An 18739-nucleotide genomic window follows, 5' to 3' on the forward strand; every position below is an offset into this window, starting at 1 on the left:
AACATGATGTTAAAACGACATGTCTATCGAGCGACCGCCACATTATTGTGTGTTGCCAGACAGCATGGTTAGGGCTGGGCGCGCATTTTAAAATATTGCTGCATACATAGCTGTTTATAAATAGAACAAATAAAATAAGTTGTTTTGTTAATATTTCATAAACAATAATGTACAAACAATATAGTTGGGCTGCCATCAACGTACAGATTTCAAAACAAGAGCGCATTCAGCGCCAACTATTTGTACAGCTTGTGATAAGCTATTGTGTGCTTAATATTTATTCAAAAAGAATGTAGCTCTACTGCAAATGCCAATGATCGTTATTTTAGTATCTTGTCAAATTGCTAGCATGAGGGCTACAAGTAGTTGCGATAAAACCTTAATAATTGTAATTAGTGTGCTTTATTTTCAAAAAAATCATGCAACGCCCATTGTTGGTGGTCGCTTGGTAACAACTGAGGGTGCTACGAATTCCAAATATCCCTATGTGGTGTCTCTACAAGATGTTATAGTTGCTAAGAATGGACAAAGTGAGAGTTATCAACATTTTTGCGGTGGCAGCTTAATAAGTGAACGCTATATACTGACGGCAGCGCATTGTGTTTGGAAAAAGTAAGTGCTATTATTTAGAAAATAAATTAATATAAATATATAAATATATGCTCAGAAAATTGCAGCGCATTGTGGCATTCATAGGCTATGAAAATATGCAAAATGTGGACTACTTGGAGCGCTATGGCGTGGACAAAGCCGAGTATATTTACTTTCAACCGTAAGTTGTATATAATTTAATTGAAAACACTAAAAATAAGTTTGCTGTAGCTCCAACTATCGCAATGATATTGCGCTGCTGCATTTGAAACGTGACTACCAAAGCCAGATAAGTCGTCACTTGCAATTTGCTCAACTACCACCCCCAGGCATAAGACCCCACGGCAATGGTAACAACTAAAGCAAAGCTAAAACAACAATTTAAAACTTTTGTTTTGACAGAGAGCTGCAGAATTATAGGCTATGGCGCTACTAGACACGCTGGTCCCTCCCAGAAGCAGCTCTACGAGGCGGATGTGCGCGTGATTGGAAATCAGCAGTGCCGCGATATAATCGGACACATCTGGGCGCCCAAGAATGGTGAAAATACGGTGTGCGCGCTGGGCAACAACCAGGACTCCTGTCAGGGCGATTCAGGTGGTCCACTTATCTGTCGCTATGGCAGTGAGGGTCGCGAATATATTTATGGTTTAGTTTCGCACGGCTTGACATGCGGGCTGAAGGGCATGCCCAGCATTTATACAGTGACAAGAGCTTACGACGATTGGGTGCAACTGTTTGTGCCACGTTTAACGGTATAGTTTATTTATGAACATATATATCAGAATATACTTACGACAATGCAAGGAATATAAACATTAACATTATAACAATTACGTTTAGGATGCTTAAATAATTAACTTACAATTACGATACGATATATCGTATAAATAGTGCTAACTAAACTAACGGAAATACCGAGCAAGGTTTCAACTGGAGCAATTGCTGCTCACTGCTTTTCAGGCTTTTCATTTGGCTCAATGGCAGCTGGCGCAGCATCCTCCACTTTATCCGACAGATTGCTGGTGCTAGTCTCGGGCAGCGTTAGCGTTAATAGACCTGCTACCAAAACGCAGCAACCGCAAATTGTTGTTGGAATGTACCAGCCCAAGGCGCCCAGCACATCGACCACATAGGGCGCTGAAATGGAACCAACATGCGCCCACGTCGAGCAGGTGCCCAAGGCAGAGTTGCGTATTTCGGTAGGATAAAGCTCCGCCGTATAAAGTGTAACCACCGAGTAGGTGGCGCTTATGCCAAAGCGACCCAACAGCGCAAAGAACACAATCCACGTGGTGCTGCCCGTGGGCACAGCTAGAACCAGCAGCAACGAAATGCCCGTCCACATAAATAGAAACATTGTAGTGACGCGACGACCCGTAAAGCGCAGCATTATAACAGGCACCAGGTAGGAAGGAATATCCACTACACCAGTGGCTATGATGTACAAATAACGACTGACGGACAGATTGGCAGCATTCAAAGCTAGAGAAGTAACAATTAATAGCTGCAGCAGCTGTTGTTGCTATTGAAGCTTACCTGTAACGTAATAACTCAGCGAAGTGACGCAGAACATAAAGTAGGAGGTAAAGATGAGTTTGCGCACCTTGGGATTGGCAAATAGTTCAATAATGGACTTGAGTGGACCATTCTTCAGCTTCTGTGCCAGCGTGCTGCTCACAACTGGCTCCAACTGCAAGCATATTTAGTAAGTTATTAGGCTTAAATGCAGTTTTAAACAGCTTACCACTTTCTTGTCGCTAACAATTTCGGTAGCTGCAGGCAGCGCCGCTTGTATCTCATAGTGGTTTGGCTGCTTGAAAAGTATCTGATAGACGCGATCGTAGCGCTTTTTGGTTATTAACCAACGCGGCGATTCATTCATTAAGCTGCAAGCAAGCAATTCAAATTAAATAGCAATAGTTATTAATTCTTAGCACTTACTAGCAGTTGAGTATTAACAGCAGCGAGGGTATAGTCAGTGCTAATTGTAGATAACGCCAAGGCTGTATTAGATAGCCCAGTATGGCCAACAGTATCATGCCCACAGGATACGAGGCGGAAAAGGCGATGGACATCCAGGAGCGATGCTTCAGGCAAATGTTTTCAACAACTAAAAGAGCGTGTCTGTGTTTTAGCAACAAAGAGTATGCAGTTATTGTTACTTACTCATGGTAAATGCAGGATAAAAGAGTCCAGAGGAAGCTGCGCCCAGCGCAAAGCGACCCGCAAGGAACAGACTGTAAAAAGGTGAAAAGCTGCAGAAAACGCTGCCCACAATAAAGAAAGCAGCGCCCAAGGTAAACGAAGTCTTGCGTCCAAATCTGCGTGCAATAAAAACAAATAAATAAATTTTCATTTATAATGTAACAACTTACTTATCCGCCAGTATGCCAAATGAGAATGAGCCACAAAACTTGCCCAGCGATATGGATACCTGTGCTGAAGTGCGCTGCAAACTGCGCTCGCAGGTCAGCTCCCAATCCGCCACAAAAGTGCTCTCCGGTTGCGCATACGCGTAGTTGCCCTTGGCCTTGCAGCTAATAATTGCTGGCTGTTGTATTTGAAACATGTGACGCGTATAGTTGAGCGCATCATTATAGCTCATGCCAGCGAGCTGCTTGTAGTCCCAATCCCAGACAGTGCAGCCACCCGACTTAAGCTCACGCTCGCTTATGCTGCGCTGCTGCTCCAGCGTCCAGTTGCTGCCTTTGAGCGCATCAATGCCGCACCACTGATCGTCGGGCAAGTGTCCCAGCAGCGTATACGAGGATACATGAAAGCCATTGAGTATGTTGGGCGTTACACAAAGAAAGAATATAGCCCTGTTTAGAATTAAAAACAACAAAAAAATTTATTTAGTTGGTGTTGGCGCAAATTTGTTGTCTAAACTATGGAAATTCTGTGAAATGTGACGTAGACCAAAGTTTCACCTGCTGCTAATTAAAACATATATTTTTATTTGCACAACAAATAAATAAACGCTGCGTCTCTTTCTTAACTTGTTTTCGACACGCAAGTTTAATCTTTCGCACTTTAATACGAATATGCGTGTAATTGAAAGCGTCGCTTGTTACTTGTTATGCAAATAATGAAAATAACTAAAAATCGAAATATTGGTAATTGCGCAAAAACAAAAAATAAAGTCGCTGTTTATATAAAAGCAACGCTGAGAGACTTTTTGCATTTTTTACAGCGTCTAAAGTTTATTGTGAAGGTTAGTGACATGAAGCTGCTGAGCCTTAAGCTGGCAAGCTACATTGCAAATTCAGCACATAATATTTAAACAAAAAAAACTATAAACAATAAACAATCTTTTTTGTATTTTGGTTCAATGTAAACCGCCAAACGTCACCAATCGTTAATCAAGCCGAGCAACCGGAACGCAATGCGCAATATTTACATATTTCATAGTTCTGACAATATTCCCGAGCCCACCAAAGCGGCGCAGAGCCCGGAAAGATCATCAAAAATTCTAAGCAGCCATTATTTACTTATTTACTTTTAACACGTACTCTATTCTATATAGTTGAATGGCTGTCCTTCAAGCTATGGGAGTCTCTACGCTGCTTCCCTTTCGCTCTGAACTGATCCAGTTTCTTATCTTATGCTAATGATCACATTCCCATTGCCTGCAATTACCAATTCCATATAGATTAGTTGTAATTGGCACGCTTTAATGCTATAATTAAATTTACTGCGCTGATTAGCTAACACACATTAATAAGTTTATAGTTATAAAAAATGATTGTAGTATAATTTATTTTCATGCCAATCACGTTGCGTGCTTATGTCAATGTTAATGTGCCCAAAAACAATCTCAGGAAATACTTTAAGTTGTTTATAAACACAACAAATGACTTTTTATTTATTTTTTTTTTTCGCAAAAATTGTTAGCACGTGCTATACAAATATACTATTTAAAGTGTGATTTATTTTCGAATAAGCTGACAAGTAGTATGACTAATTAGAAAGTATTTTATAGATATATAAATTACAATTGACCTATATAGTTCAAGCGACATTTATTGCAACCAATACTTTCACTTGAATTGCAATGCAACTTTAACTTTCATTTTATTAATTCTAATTATTGTTAACGTTTATTGCTCACCAGACAAAGGCACCGCCACTGCCTACAACTTCCAGCTGCTTGGTAAGCAAATCCTTCATGCTCTCCTCGCTGATGAGCTCCATGGTTTTCTCCACATTATTATCCTTAGACTTGGTCATTTTATATGTTAATTGTTTATCACAGCGTACGAAACGTAAAGCTAAACTTTTTATTGTTATTTATATAAATACTACGTTGCTAGTCACTGGGATATGAATGCTGTGCGCATTTGATAATGAACTTGATTTTGAGACTGTTACTCGCTCTATTTATAGACGACGCCAATTAATCGTTCAATTGAGACTGCAATCTCAAAAAACGTCGCGATTTGGATTTTGGATTTGTCTATATGGCAATTAAGCATATATATGTATATTGTATATAATATTTTTTACGATCTTGCGAGTGCATTAACATTTGTCGCTCTCACGCGTGAATTATGCTCTGGAGGCCAATGCTGTTTGCTTATCCAGCGCCAACTGATAATGCCGCCGGACTTGACGGACGGACAGAGACGCGCGCGTTCCCGGACACCAACGCAAATGCAGTAGCTGATTTACTTATTTCTTTTCTTTTGGCTTCACTTTCACTTTTACAATGTGTGTGTTGTTCTTCTGGCTGTGTTCTATTTTCTAATTTTGCTTTATGCTTTATGTTGTTTCTTCACATGCACATGCGACGCGTTTTATTTATGTTCGAAAAGAAATGTTTCAAAATATTTGAATTGAATGTCAAACTGAGGCTAGTATTTTATGCAGTATTTTGGGCCAGCAGTGTTTATAATTTTGTATTAACGCGTTACAATTTTTGCTGCAGTTGCTTGCAATGCTATCACTACGGTGGCGTCTCACAAACTAAGCCCACAGGGGGTCGATCGCATCGTTTTTGTACTACACGGCAGCAGCGGCGGCGGCGGCAGCGGCGGCAGCAGCAGCAGCAGCCGGCCAGCAACACACACAAACAAATACATAATGTATGTGTACGCCGCATTACATACGCACACACACACACACACTGATTGAGAGTGCGAAAATGCTTCAGTTGCTTTGTCTCCGCATCAGATTCGTAATCGTTTGCTGCTCATTTCATTTATGCTTTGTGATTTGCAGTTAACTAAATTTTTTTCAAAATATACTAAGCACTCGCAGAGAGCGAGAGAGAGAGAGCGATTAAGTTAAGCTAAGTTTATAGCTGTGTATGCCTATGTGGGTATGCAATAAAAATTTAAATAAATTAGCGCGTGTATGAAGTGTGAGAATATAAGTTATTTAATTAATTTTCACATGTAGTTAAGCATTGTTTCAAGTCGCTTAATAATTATGTATGTAGTGTATACAATTGTCTAGTTAGCCGCAACAGGATCATCACGCGCTTCAGTGCATTTCATTTATTTGCAATTTCTTTTTGGGCTACGAGTTCGCATTGCTCTTGTCAAAAATTCATATCATTGCGCATTTTTATTTGTCTTACATTTGTTTTGGGCGCCAGATTTGTTTACATTTACACACATACAATGTAAAGTACATAAAGAGCCAGCAGTGCTCTTGAATTGCGCTCTTTACATTTTGAAGAGAAATTAAATCAGTGAATGAATATTGTAATTCAAACAGCAAAACGATTTGTATTTAAATTTGTGCGCTGACATTTGGGAGTTAAATATTAATGACTGAAGCAAAGATTAATTCCAGCTAAGCCAAGTTATAAATAAAGCAGCTGGGATCGACAAACCTTAAGGTGCATTGCTAAAAACCAGAACCAGATTTCAATGCCAGAATTGGGGTTAACTGTATTAACTGTATGGCTTTCATATCAAGAGCTCTCAACTCTTGGCTTAGTTCAATTGATGACAACTAATTGCGTGTGTACGTCAATCAATTGTGCGCTCTTCAATATCAATGCCGGGCCGGATAGCCGGATAACATACGTAAGCAGCTGCCATGGGCTGGGCTGAATAACAGGCACATCCATATAAAAAATTGCAGGGTATGCGGCTGTCAGTCAGTGAGTAATTACTTTGCGCTGTATTCGAATTATTTGCTTTAATTATTGTTTGGTTTTCTCATGCATGTAATCTTCCTGCACTCGTTTAGTATTCAATTTGTGCAAATTGCATGGCCGTAGTCTAACATCTAACGGTTATTTCTATTCCTAACTATTTATTGTTTGAAGCTGCTATTGATAGTTTTTGTGTGTGTGGGGGAGATGGGCATTTGAAAAATGTTAATGCACTTGGGCGTGTACCGCGTTGACAATTTAATTGTATTACAAGATGGGTTGGCCGCTCTATTGTTGCTAATGCTCTTATTGTTTATACGCGCCATGCACGTGTATCATTTATAGCTGTAAAAGCTTAGGGGGGAGTTTAAGAAGCCAATTCACGTAATGTTTATTTTTATAACTTAAATTTGTACATCATAATTTAAAGCTGAGCACCCATTTTAAGCCCCGACACTAATCTAATCAACTCAAGTTGATTCAATTCAGTTACAAATTGCCAAAAACATATCAGAGTAGTTGATAGATATAAATAGTATGCAAATTAGTATTAGAGATGTGTTGATTTTTGAAATTGGCTGCCTAAATTGAGCGCTAATTGCTTCAAAATAAAATAATTATAATAATAATAGTATAATTTTTATAGTTTTTCAATGATATTTACATTTGATTGTATGCGCATCCCTAATAATAATAAAATAGCTGATGGAAATTTATGGAATTTGGCGTTGGAGCTGCTCCAGGCAGCAGGCGTCGGCTTTTAAGTGAATGATTACCCCTCGAGATGAGCTTAGAATTATGCAAAAAATAAACAAAATTCGTACATAACCGCTGTGATGTAGACTTAACTGCGTCTAAATTAAATAAATCTCTAGCTCTCTCGCTTCATACTGCGCATAAGACTAGGAGGTGTAAGTGCCCCCTGGACCGACCGCTGGACAATGTCAAAAAAATTAGAACGACATCTTGCTGCTTAAACCAGTTTAATTTGTACGACTATAGCCAAGATTGAGAAAGTAAATGATGCCTACAATGAAAATGCTATAGAAAGTGACATTATAAATATTCAATCGGCCAAGCAGCGCTGCAGTGTAACCGCTCTCGTCACCAGTAAGAATATTCTTCTCCTGCACATCCAACAGATCACGCCAGCCGACCACCTGAGGTCGCACCACAAACAACGCATTGATTGCCGCCCTAATGCCGCTCTCTACGGCTCCGCCCATGAGGTTTCGATTGTATATGACAGCGCTAGAACTGGACCAAATTACTCTATGCCAGGGCTTGATTAGCGGCCTGTCCATCGGCTCATTGAGATCATAAGTTTTCTGCTCATAGTGCTTGGGAGTCAACATTTCCTTGCCAAACTTCTCAGCGAGCAGCTCCAGCACAGTGTCGCGCACCTTGCTCAGTTCATCCGGTGTGTGCAACATGTAGCCACAGTAGATAGTGGGTCGCAGTTCGAAGCCTATTACCAGTGGCAGTGAGTTCATGAAATGCCCCGAAAATCCTTGGTAATACCAATAAGACTTATTGTAGAACACCATAAATTGCGTAATTTGTCTGCTGGACTTCACTTTTTGCCGATTCTTTGTTACAAACTGCTTAGGTAGCGGTGGATCAAACTCCAGCTGCAGCACTTTGTTCCAAGGTATGGCTAGTATGACAGCTTGAGCTACATGCTCAGTGCCCATTGAATCCCGCACCGAGACATAGTTCTTGAAGTGCTGCACTCGAGTAGCGCGTACATTGTAATGAATTTCCGTATAGGCGAGCCGCTTCAGCAAAACGTCCATCACCCGCTCGCAGGGCAGATCCAACAGATACGGGGGCACAACAAAGAAGCTGCAAGCTTAGGCTGTAATTAATCATTTTCATTAGCATAACACCTACATATCTATGAGCGTCTTCAATCCGCCACACGAGTTGCATATGCACATGAACTCATCGTAGTTTATATTGCTGGCAGCTCGGCCACCGATCAGCTCCACTATATTGTACATGAACTGTCGTGAAATGCTGAAGAATAGATTCGAGCAAATATGCCGCTCCATATTTTGCACTCGTTTGAATGATCTGAAATCAATAAGTACATATTTAAAACCAGCTTAAGTTGTATAACAATCTTGTTTTATTTTTAGCTTAAGAACTCACCGAAATTTCGTCGAGCTAAACTTGTTCACACGCATCTCCAGCATTTCTATATAGCGATACAGTTCGAACTTGGCCAGCGCACCTATCAGCCCCCGATCGATGTCCCAGCAGCGCTTGAGCGAAACATCCGGATAGAGTTGTCGCTGCTCCAGCGGCACCTTCAATTGGTCCATAAATGTAATCAGCTCCTTTTGCTCGTTGTTCACGAAGCGCACACCCTGCATTGCGATCTGTCCCCCAGGTACACTGCTCTCTTCGATGATGCGTAGGTTGAGTGCATGCTCCTTGGATAGAATTTTTATGCCGGACGTTAGACCCGAGAGACCGGCACCCACTATAAGCACGTCCAGATCAGGCACTTGGGGGCCAAACTCCATTTCAAACGAAATTAAAAACAAGAGAATTTTGATTTATGTTCACTTACATATTGATTTGAAAGAACATACAAATTGTACTGCGTGTTAGTTTCCCAAAGCTCAAAAGCACGCAACTAATTTTTTTAATTTACCTTTGGTTGCGTTGTCGCACAACAGATGGCGCAGTTTGCTTTTTTATGCTGGTAAGTATGCAGCACTTTCTTTGCCTCAAAAAGAAATTGTTGTGTTGTTTCAAACAAACAACTTGTTTGTTTAAATTTAATGCCATTCTAGCAATCAAGTTTTATGCAGACTTTACGCATTTATTTATATTTAAGGAGATGTGTATTTAATAAAACATTAGTTTATCATATCTACAATGGATATATATATATATATATATATTGAAGTCTATTGTCTATTGTTTGCAATCATTAAAGGAACATCTCGCTTAGGTTCTTAGAAATACTTAACTTAACTGCAATAATTACAATCTTTTTTTAATACTTGCAGCTTGGTTCATAATTTTGCATTGATATGCAAACCGCAAGAAACTAAACAAACAAGTTCGCTTGAGCAAACATGTTCACCTCAGTTGGCATGGCCTAGCTGTAAACCAATAAAAATAAAAAAATAAAAAATAGTTACGAAATTTTATTTATTCTGCAGCTGTCATTACAAGCTTTATTTACAATTTTACAATATATCTCACTTACTAATTAAATTTTGAAAATTAATTTATGTATACTTGATGTTTTGCATTATTTGTTTAGCTTAATTTCTCAAAATTTGTACACCTTAAATTAGTTTTATAAATCTTTTATCCCCTAACATAAAACAAATGAAGATAAATGACAATGTAAGTGCTTAGACTATTATTTGTATTTGGCCAAAAGTAGTAGAAAGATAGTGCGAAAGCTTAGAGTTCAGTGGACTTGGGCTATTGTTCTGTTTATCAGCCACGTAGTCTAGAGCAGCTTATCATCGCCGGAGCGCCAAGCTAATCAAAACGTGTATTCAACTCTCAATGTATGTAGTACATATATAAAAATAAACTGTGCTAGAGTTCATACGCCGTTGTTGTTAATTTAGTTTTTTTCTTTTTACAATTTAATGAACAATAAAATGTGTATATTAAATTGAAAGTGCGCTGCAGACTTAATATGTGAGTTGAAATACTTTTTCATTAAAATGAATAAATGCTAATTGCTTAAATTCGTTGTCAATGAAGCGGCCAGCCGATGTCCGTCCACTCAGCTGTCGGGCTTGCCCGTCTGCTTGCCATTAAGCATGACACCGAGCTCTTCTCCAGCTACTTCAACGCTGCTGCTCTTGCCAAAGTTCTCGCCATCTGCAATGGTCTCCGGCATGGGTTTGTTCAAAGTCTCGGGCAGCAGCAAGGATAACAGACCGGCTGTGAAGGCGAGAGCGCCGCAGACAACCAGCGGTAGTGGACGCCAAATGTCGCCCAACAGATTTAGATAGGGTGCCAAGATGCCCCCAACGCGTGCAACCATTGAACTGGCGCCCAAGCCAACATTACGCACAACTGTGGGAAACTGTTCCGCCGTAAAGATGTAAACAGTTCCATAGGAGGCAGTGATGGCCAGTTTGCCGATCATAGCGCAGGCAATGAGCAGCCAGTTCATATGCGCCGGCACCATAATGCTGAGGAGCAGACTGACACCACCCAAGAGCATGCAGCCGCAGAGTATGGAGCGGCGTCCCCATCTGTTGAGCGTGAGCAGCAGGAAACAGTAGGCGGGTATCTCAACAGCGCCGGAGATGACAAAGTTGAGCAGCTGATTGTCGCCCAGATTGTTGGTGTTCCAGGAGAGGCCATAATAGACGCCGCTATTGACGAACCAGTCAAAGAATATGAGCAGCGTCTTGCGGCGCAGATTGGGATAACGCAACAGATCGAGCACAGAAGGCGCCGGCTGCTTGGCTGCCAGTTCATCCTGCCGCTGTTTCTCTTCCAGCTCCACCACCAGCTGATCATACAGCTCGCTGGGTATTTGCACCTTGTTTTCCTTGGCGGCATGCGCTATAATAGCGAAAGCTTCTTCCTTGCGTCCCTTGGACAGCAGCCAGCGCGCCGATTCGGGTATAATCCAGAAGTAGCACATAAAGAGCAGCCCAGGCAGCGTTAGCGCAATCTGCAGCCAGCGCCAGTCGTGTATAAAGTAGGCAAAGCCTGCAGTGAGCATAAAGCCCACGGAGAAGAACATTTGCACGGCCACGCCTGCAAAGAGGCGATAGGATGCACCCACCATTTCCATAGCTATGACATAGGCCACCAGAAAAACGCCCGAGGTAGTCGCGCCCACAATCAAGCGCGATATGCTGTAGCTAAAGTAATCCGGTGCCAGACCCGCGACCACACCAAAGATCACTTGTATCACCAGAGAGGCAAAGAACGTGGGTTTGCGTCCCAGTTTATCCGACATTTGGCCAAAGACAAAGCTGCCCAGCAGCACGCCAAGCATGAACAAAGCATCGCTGCTGGCGGCCAGCATCTTACGTTGACATACCATGTCCCATTCGGTTACAGCGCTGTTGCGTATCTTGGACTGATCGTAGACATGGCTGCTGCACTGCAGCGTGGCATTCGTATAGCTTTGATTGCCGCTCAGATACAACGCACTGTAGTCCACATCGTAGTACACGCATGTGTTCGGCTTGCCGCTTATGCTGTCGTTGGGATAGGCCAGCGACCAAGACGCGCGTGGAAAGGATTCAAAGCTGACATTGCCCACTTGCTCCTGCGGCAGCAGACAGCGATGCTCGGGGCGCGCCAAAAGAAACACGCCGGCTAGCTTATGAAACGCGCAGACTATGGCCGGCAGACAGAGCAGCAGATAGATACGCTTCTGATAGCGACCGAACTCGCCCAAGTGCGTAATGACGTCATCGTAGCCCATGGCTGATAGGCGCGAGATATGATTAGTTTGCTAATCACAGCGTAGCAGCAATGATCGTATGATTTAGAGCAATGATCAAGCGCCTGGGCGCAACTTGTGCTTGTGGGGCGCCTTTTGTACCAAAACCACAGTCGACGTTGCGTATACGCCGCGTTGTAACTGGTTTCGTGCTTGTGCAATCGACAGCTGTTGCGCTTATTATTATATCTATTAATATTTTGATTTAGTTACAGTCTTTACGCGCCACAATGTATATTTCGTATAAAATTCGATTATTTGTGTTTGTTTGTTTGTTTGTAAATTTTATTTATCAGCAACTAACTGAGTTTGTGGAGCCGTCTTGTACTTAGCAACCGTTCGCGATCTGTGCTAGTATGCGACTAAGTGCTCTGGCTCTGCTTGCTTGCAGTTGAAACGACACTGACTATCTACAAACACTCCGACGGACGGTCGGACGGACGGACGGACGGACGTACGGCCTCACACAAGGGCGTTTGTATTGCTTGTTCGCTCACGTTCTTTCCACCCCGACTCATGCTATGGTAATTGCCTATCTGCAAAGGAAACTGCAATTTCACCAATTTGAGACTATTTTTCTAGGCATTGTTTGCCACAGGATCAACGATAGTGCTGGCATCCTGCAGGGTTGTAAACCTCATATCTGTGCACCGGTCTTTAAGATTGATGAGCTGTTTCTTAGTACAGTAGTCGCTCGTTAATTAGCACGCACATAATTGCGTTCTTCATATTTATTTGTTATATTATATTTTTAATCGAATTTAAATAGCTTGAATATTTAATTATCTTATGTACTTACTATTTATTTTATTGAGACCCATGAATTATCATTTATTTGAATTTGTTATGTTTATTTTCTATACTTTATTAGTATTTTAGTAGTAGTAGTATTTTTAATATTGTATTAATTATATTGCATTTAATTAAATAGTTTAGCCTATTCATAATTTTTGTCTTACATATGACTTATTTGTTTGTTCATAGCGAGTGCTCACTGTACGTGTGCAGTTAAACAATTTGCTAACTGACTGCATTTCTCTCTTCAAATTTTGTCTGTGTGTGTGTGTGTGTGTGTTTTTTCTATATATTTGGCAATTATCCATGCTGCTGTGCAATTTAGACAGCGTGTTATGCTCTCGCTCTTTCACTTATATTCGCTCTCTGATCAATGCTCTTGTTAGTTCGCTTATCTGACACTCGCGCTCTTGCTGCTCTCCCTCTGTGTCTCTCTATTGCTCTCTCTGTTTGGTTAACACGCTGCCTAATCAGCATACATTGTTGCTGCTACAACTTTGTTTTGTTTGGCTGCTCAAACATTCAGTAGAATAACAACAAAGGACAAACTGCTATTACTTAATAATTGTAAATGCAAATAGACAAACAAATTGAATGCACTATACGCGCAACGACAATTCAATGTTATTCTTAGCTTTGATATATGCGGGCACACATAGACTCAATTTAAATTGCTGCGTCAGCTGTCAGCTTGAATTTATAATAATAAACTAGGGCCAGGCAGCGCTTGTCAATTGGAATTATGCAAAACTTGTTGCACAATTTTTTCTTCGAGTGTACGATAGTGTAGGTGGCGCTGATGTTTAAACTAACTGATTAAACGCTATTAATAGCACGTTTAGCACTTCTGGTTGGCTACTGATAAACAACAATTTAATATACAATGTAATTGTTTAATAAATTAAACGCAGCACGTTTTCTTTACTCTTACTCTAAGTCCATAGAGTATTTAAGTTTTGTTGTGGCATTAGACACGAATTCTTTAATATTCATATGCAAAGTTCATTGATACGATCAATTTAATTTAAGCTTTGATTAATTCCCTTCGGCAATTATGTAAATTGCCTTATCTCATTTTCAAGGGCAAGCGACAATCATGAATAAGAAACTAAAAACAAATATTAAAAAAGCCGCTACCTTCTTTAAATATTAACCGTTAAACTTTCAGCGTGTACAGTAAATAAAGTTAACAGTGCTGAGCATTTAAATATGTACAGATGTCAATTATATTGTTAAAAACAATATACTAAAGTGCTCTAGATCTGACACTTTATAATATTAGAATTAATTTTTAAGTGCTGTATTACTAAAAAACGACGGCACACAAACATTTGTAATTGATAATTATGGCAAATTGTACATAGCTCTATTTATATTGATTATTTATATGCAAATATATTGCTTTAGAAATTATTTACATTTTGAAATGTTTACACACGTTTCCCCAATCCTTAAAATAAATAACCACATATAAATTTAAAATAATTTATTATAATTTTCTATTTATAAATTTTGTCTTTGTAAAATCAAAAAACGGCAGTTAAGTGCAAAAAGGTTTCAAAATTTATTTACTTTGGCAAATAGTTTTTGTCAGTACATAGAGATAAGCACAAGTACACAAGTTCAGACTGTTTTTTGAAACAGACACAATTATACTAACACAAATTCGTAAAGATTGCGCACAAATAGTAAAAAATATAGTATGTAAAATTAATACAGTGTTTTAGTTGTTAGGGGGGGTTACAACTAAAGTCTAGCCGAATGTTTGAGTTTAAGGGAGAGAGCGCCAAGGATCACAATGCAACGACTTACGCCCCCCTTAGGCTACGCCACTGTGTTAAGCTAAATGCCATCAATGAAGCAATGTGCTGTTGTCATTTTTTTTTGTTAATTGTTGTGTTTTTTTTTTTGGCATGTATATGAGATTTCAGAGAAATATAATACTTTGTCTTTTTGTTTACGTGGAACTAAGTAAATGAAAAATTTTCTAAATAGTTTAAACTAAATTAAGTAACTATTTGCCGCATTCAGGGGCATTCGAAGGGCCAAGAAAGCAATAGTTAAAATTATAATATTTAGAACTTGTGGCCCTTGCCATTGGCCTTTACATCGTTCAGCGGCTGCAGCTCCTTGCCGCCAGCCTCCAAGCCAGCATCGCCACGTTGCTTCTTGCCGAAGCTCTCGCCATCGGCAATGGTCTCCAGCGTGGGCTTGTTGTGCGTTTCCGGCAGCAGCAGCGAGAGTAAACCAGCCGTAAGAGCCAGTACCCCATAGATGACCAGCGGAAGTGGCGTCCAATAGGTGTGCAAGCTGTTTATATAGGGCGTCAGTATGCCCGTTAGACGCGAGACCATCGAGGCGGCGCCCATGCCCACATTGCGCACAACAGTGGGAAACTGTTCGCTGGAGAAGAGATAAACGGTGCCGTAGGAGCCAGTAATGGCCAGCTTGCCCACCATGACGAGCGTTAGGATTAGCCAGGACATGTGCTCGGGCACAATGCTGGTCAACAGCAAGGTGACGCCGCAGAGCAACATGCAGCTGCAGAGGATGAAGCGACGACCCCATCTATTGAGCGTGAGCAGCAGGAAAATGTAGGCGGGTATCTCAACAGCGCCGGAGATGACGAAATTGGTAAGCACATCGCCAGCTAGATTCTTAGTGCTCCAAGAGATGCCATAGTAGACGCCAGTGCAGGCCAACCAATCGTAGAAGATGACCAGCGTCTTGCGGCGCAGATTCGGATAGTGCAGCAGATCCCAAACCGATGCGGGCTTATTTTCAACCGCTTGCTGCTGCAGCTTTGGATCCTGCTTGCAGCTGACGCCCTCGTCCAGCAGATCACGCAGCGCCTCATCCGTGATCTCCACGCGATTAAAGCGCGCAGCGTTTTGTATAATTTCAATGGCGCGCTCCTGACGTCCCTTGGACAACAGCCAGCGCACAGATTCGGGTATAATGCGATAGTAGCACATGAAGAAGAGTCCAGGCAGCGTCAACGCGATCTGCAGCCAGCGCCAGTCGTGTATAAAGTAGGCAAAGGCTGCGGTCAACATATAGCCCAGCGAGAAGAACATCATGACGAAGATGCCGGCATACAGGCGCTTGGCAGGACCCACCATTTCCATTGCAATGACATAGGCAACCAGAAACACACCGGAAGTGGTGGCGCCCACTATCAGACGCGCCAGCGTATAGCTAAAGTAGTCCGGTGCGACGCCAGCGACAACACCAAAGATCACTTGTATCACCAGCGAGGCAAAGAAGATGGGCTTGCGTCCGTACTTGTCGCTCAGCTGGCCAAAGACAAAGCTGCCCAGCAGCACGCCGACCATGAACATGGAATCGCTTGTAGCCGCCAGCACCTGCCGGCCACACACCAAATCGAATTCCGTAACGGCGCTATTTAAGATCTTGGACTGATCGTAGACATAGCTGCTGCAGGTTTGAGCTGTTGCATTCTCGGCACGTCTGAAGCCCGTCTCATTGCTGTAGTCGTAGTTGTAGTAGGTACAGGGTTCATGGGCAGCAAAGGCTGCGCTCAGCAGCTGCGGATCCAGCTCATAGTGGCTGCTGCTGCTATTGCGCGCTTCGAATGGCAACTCGCAACGAAAGTCCGGCTTACCCAGCAGAAAAACGCCGGCAAGCTTGTGAAATGCCACAGGTATGGACGTCAAGCAGATTAGCAGATAGATGATTTTCTGATAGGGGCCAAAGTCGCCCAACTTCGTAATGACTTCGTCATAGCCCATGGCAACCAACGCGAATCACCAGCCAACAACTTGCCGCTAAAGCGAACCGTGAATCACTAATCGGTTTTCAAATTTTTTGTTTGTGCTTTTATGCTTTTGGCGAGTGCGCATACGTTACGTATCTCGTGATGTTGTGTGCTCACCGAATTCCGTTTCCACAGCGCGCTTGTGACGTGTACTTTGTACTCCCCGGCCGGCCGGCAACGCACAGTTCGGAGGCAACAACAATAGCAACAACGGCTATAGTCAGCAGAATGATGCGCTCTTTTTATTACTTATTTGGCTCTTTTACTTATTGCTCTCTTTACCACACGTGTGCGTTTTGAATAATTATAAAAGCGTAGAGAATTTCGCAATTATTATAATTTCTTTTTGCAAATTTCTAAGAACCGCGAACAACAGTCGTAATCTGTTTAGTTTGAACTTTTAGTGCGTCACTCGCATTCACTATTCAAATAGAAATTAATGCCTCACGTTTGGAGGCCGAATGCAGACTGAACAATATGCTGACGATACCGAACGATACTACCCCGTCCCAGTTACCAGATATACAACGCTTGCTCATGCTCTTGCTCTTGCACTTGCTTTCTTGCCCGTATCCATCATTTCCCTGGCCATGGGATACCTTAGATATGACAGTGCCAGCTGCATTTGCGCTCTCACCAAATGCTCAAGTTCTCACTCACTCCCTCTCTCTCGCTCTTTGTGTTTGCGAACTCACTTGGATACCATCGATTTTCTATGGCCCAAATAAGCGTTCCAGTGTTTGAGAGAGCGCTGGCGAGAGAGGAAGAGAGTCTTTCAGAAGTGACGTAGTTGGCTTATGTGCGCCGGCAACCAACCCCACAAAAAAAAAAACAAAACTGAGCATTGTAGGGTTTAGGACTGGTTTTATGCGATTCTGCCAAGTTAGGAACTCTGACGAAATGACAACCAAACATTTAAACAGCCAGCTTTTGGCAATAAAAAAATACATATATGTATGTATTGGCATATGCTGCGACCTTAGCTCCCGCTGATTTGAACTCTTAATTAACTGATCTAGAACATTTCAATCACAGTTCCTTCAATTAATCAATGCTTAATCTTCAATAAAGCCTTTTTAGCATTCATTTATTTATTTACCTTTTTATTTTAGTTGATTTTAGTTTTATCTGATAAATACCTTTTATCTGTCTTATAACATTCCGCAGACACTGACTCAAGCTGATTGTTTGTGGTTTTGGGTTGCATGCAACGTTTGGTTTTGGTTTACTGCTGAAGCTCACTTTATTACAAAGTTCATTTAACTTTATTAATAGTTTTGATAAATAAAAAGAGATAAAACAATTGACTATTTTACGAAATCAATTGAAACGCTGCACATGGCTAAATCAAATAAAGAATCGTATGATGTTTGATTCTCGATCCAAGCGGTCTCAATTAGACCCAATTAGTCAGCGTAACTTGGTGCCAGGGACGGATCGAGCTCAACATTGAAAGTTGTTAACATTATTTACGAGTCCACATTGAAACTTGATTAATATAAAATGACTAAAATGCCAAATGCAACATATTAGTTTGGTCTTATTTAAAATAAACGAGTCGAGTTTTTACTTCAGTACTCAATAAGGCATAAACAAACATAATTGCAGATAATTGTCTGTTGTGAAGATGAGCAAAAACTTTGCTGCACAGTGGCTCATTCTCAATTTGAAATCAAATATAGTGAAATCAAATATCAAGGCAGCTTAGCCCCATTCAAATAAAAACTATTGGCGCCAATCTTACAGTTGCATGTATCGATATAAATTGAATTGCATGCCGATGACACTAACAAACCATCGTAGGAAATGTGTCGTAGTTGTATCGATGTTTTTACACACGATAATATTGTGGATGATACATGCTTATTTCTTTAGCAACTTTCACGCGACGCTGTGGATGGTAGTTGCAGATTTTTATTTATTTAAAAGGCTAGCGTTTAGCCAAGCGGTCGCCTAACGATCGAACGAACTCATACAATTCAGGTGAGCCTTTTAGTCGTACTCATACAATTGA

General features: G+C 41.2%; 5 protein-coding genes across 5 annotated transcripts; 1 reads left to right on the forward strand and 4 right to left on the reverse strand.

The window, feature by feature from the left end:
* Positions 1-349: 349 nt before the first annotated feature.
* On the forward strand, positions 350-1352 carry LOC108601490 (chymotrypsin-like elastase family member 1). Its single transcript, XM_017989387.1, has 4 exons — positions 350-612; positions 668-772; positions 823-941; positions 994-1352. Exons 1-4 carry the CDS (start codon positions 350-352, stop codon positions 1350-1352), a joined length of 846 nt encoding a protein of 281 aa, XP_017844876.1.
* Positions 1326-5561, reverse strand: LOC108601659 (organic cation transporter protein). Its single transcript, XM_017989559.2, has 7 exons — positions 4706-5561; positions 2970-3416; positions 2761-2915; positions 2536-2704; positions 2339-2480; positions 2131-2284; positions 1326-2076 (listed from the first exon to the last, which is right to left on the reverse strand). Exons 1-7 carry the CDS (start codon positions 4822-4824, stop codon positions 1541-1543), a joined length of 1722 nt encoding a protein of 573 aa, XP_017845048.1. The 5' UTR covers positions 4825-5561; the 3' UTR covers positions 1326-1540.
* Positions 5562-7669: 2108 nt separating this feature from the next.
* Positions 7670-9305, reverse strand: LOC108602218 (amine oxidase [flavin-containing] B). The gene is made up of 3 exons (XM_017990264.1): positions 8855-9305; positions 8594-8776; positions 7670-8545 (listed from the first exon to the last, which is right to left on the reverse strand). The coding sequence occupies exons 1-3, from the start codon at positions 9229-9231 to the stop codon at positions 7684-7686; spliced, it is 1422 nt and encodes a 473-aa protein (XP_017845753.1). The 5' UTR covers positions 9232-9305; the 3' UTR covers positions 7670-7683.
* Positions 9306-10007: 702 nt separating this feature from the next.
* On the reverse strand, positions 10008-12501 carry LOC108601699 (organic cation transporter protein). The gene has a single exon (XM_017989612.1). It carries the CDS (start codon positions 12132-12134, stop codon positions 10464-10466), a length of 1671 nt encoding a protein of 556 aa, XP_017845101.1. The 5' UTR covers positions 12135-12501; the 3' UTR covers positions 10008-10463.
* A 1978-nt stretch (positions 12502-14479) lies between these two features.
* Positions 14480-17172, reverse strand: LOC108601811 (organic cation transporter-like protein). Its single transcript, XM_017989747.1, has one exon. The coding sequence runs from the start codon at positions 16697-16699 to the stop codon at positions 15023-15025; it is 1677 nt and encodes a 558-aa protein (XP_017845236.1). The 5' UTR covers positions 16700-17172; the 3' UTR covers positions 14480-15022.
* Positions 17173-18739: the final 1567 nt, after the last annotated feature.

The sequence above is a fragment of the Drosophila busckii genome, chromosome 3R, assembly GCF_011750605.1.
Source record: "Drosophila busckii strain San Diego stock center, stock number 13000-0081.31 chromosome 3R, ASM1175060v1, whole genome shotgun sequence".
NCBI classification, from domain to species: domain Eukaryota; kingdom Metazoa; phylum Arthropoda; class Insecta; order Diptera; family Drosophilidae; genus Drosophila; species Drosophila busckii.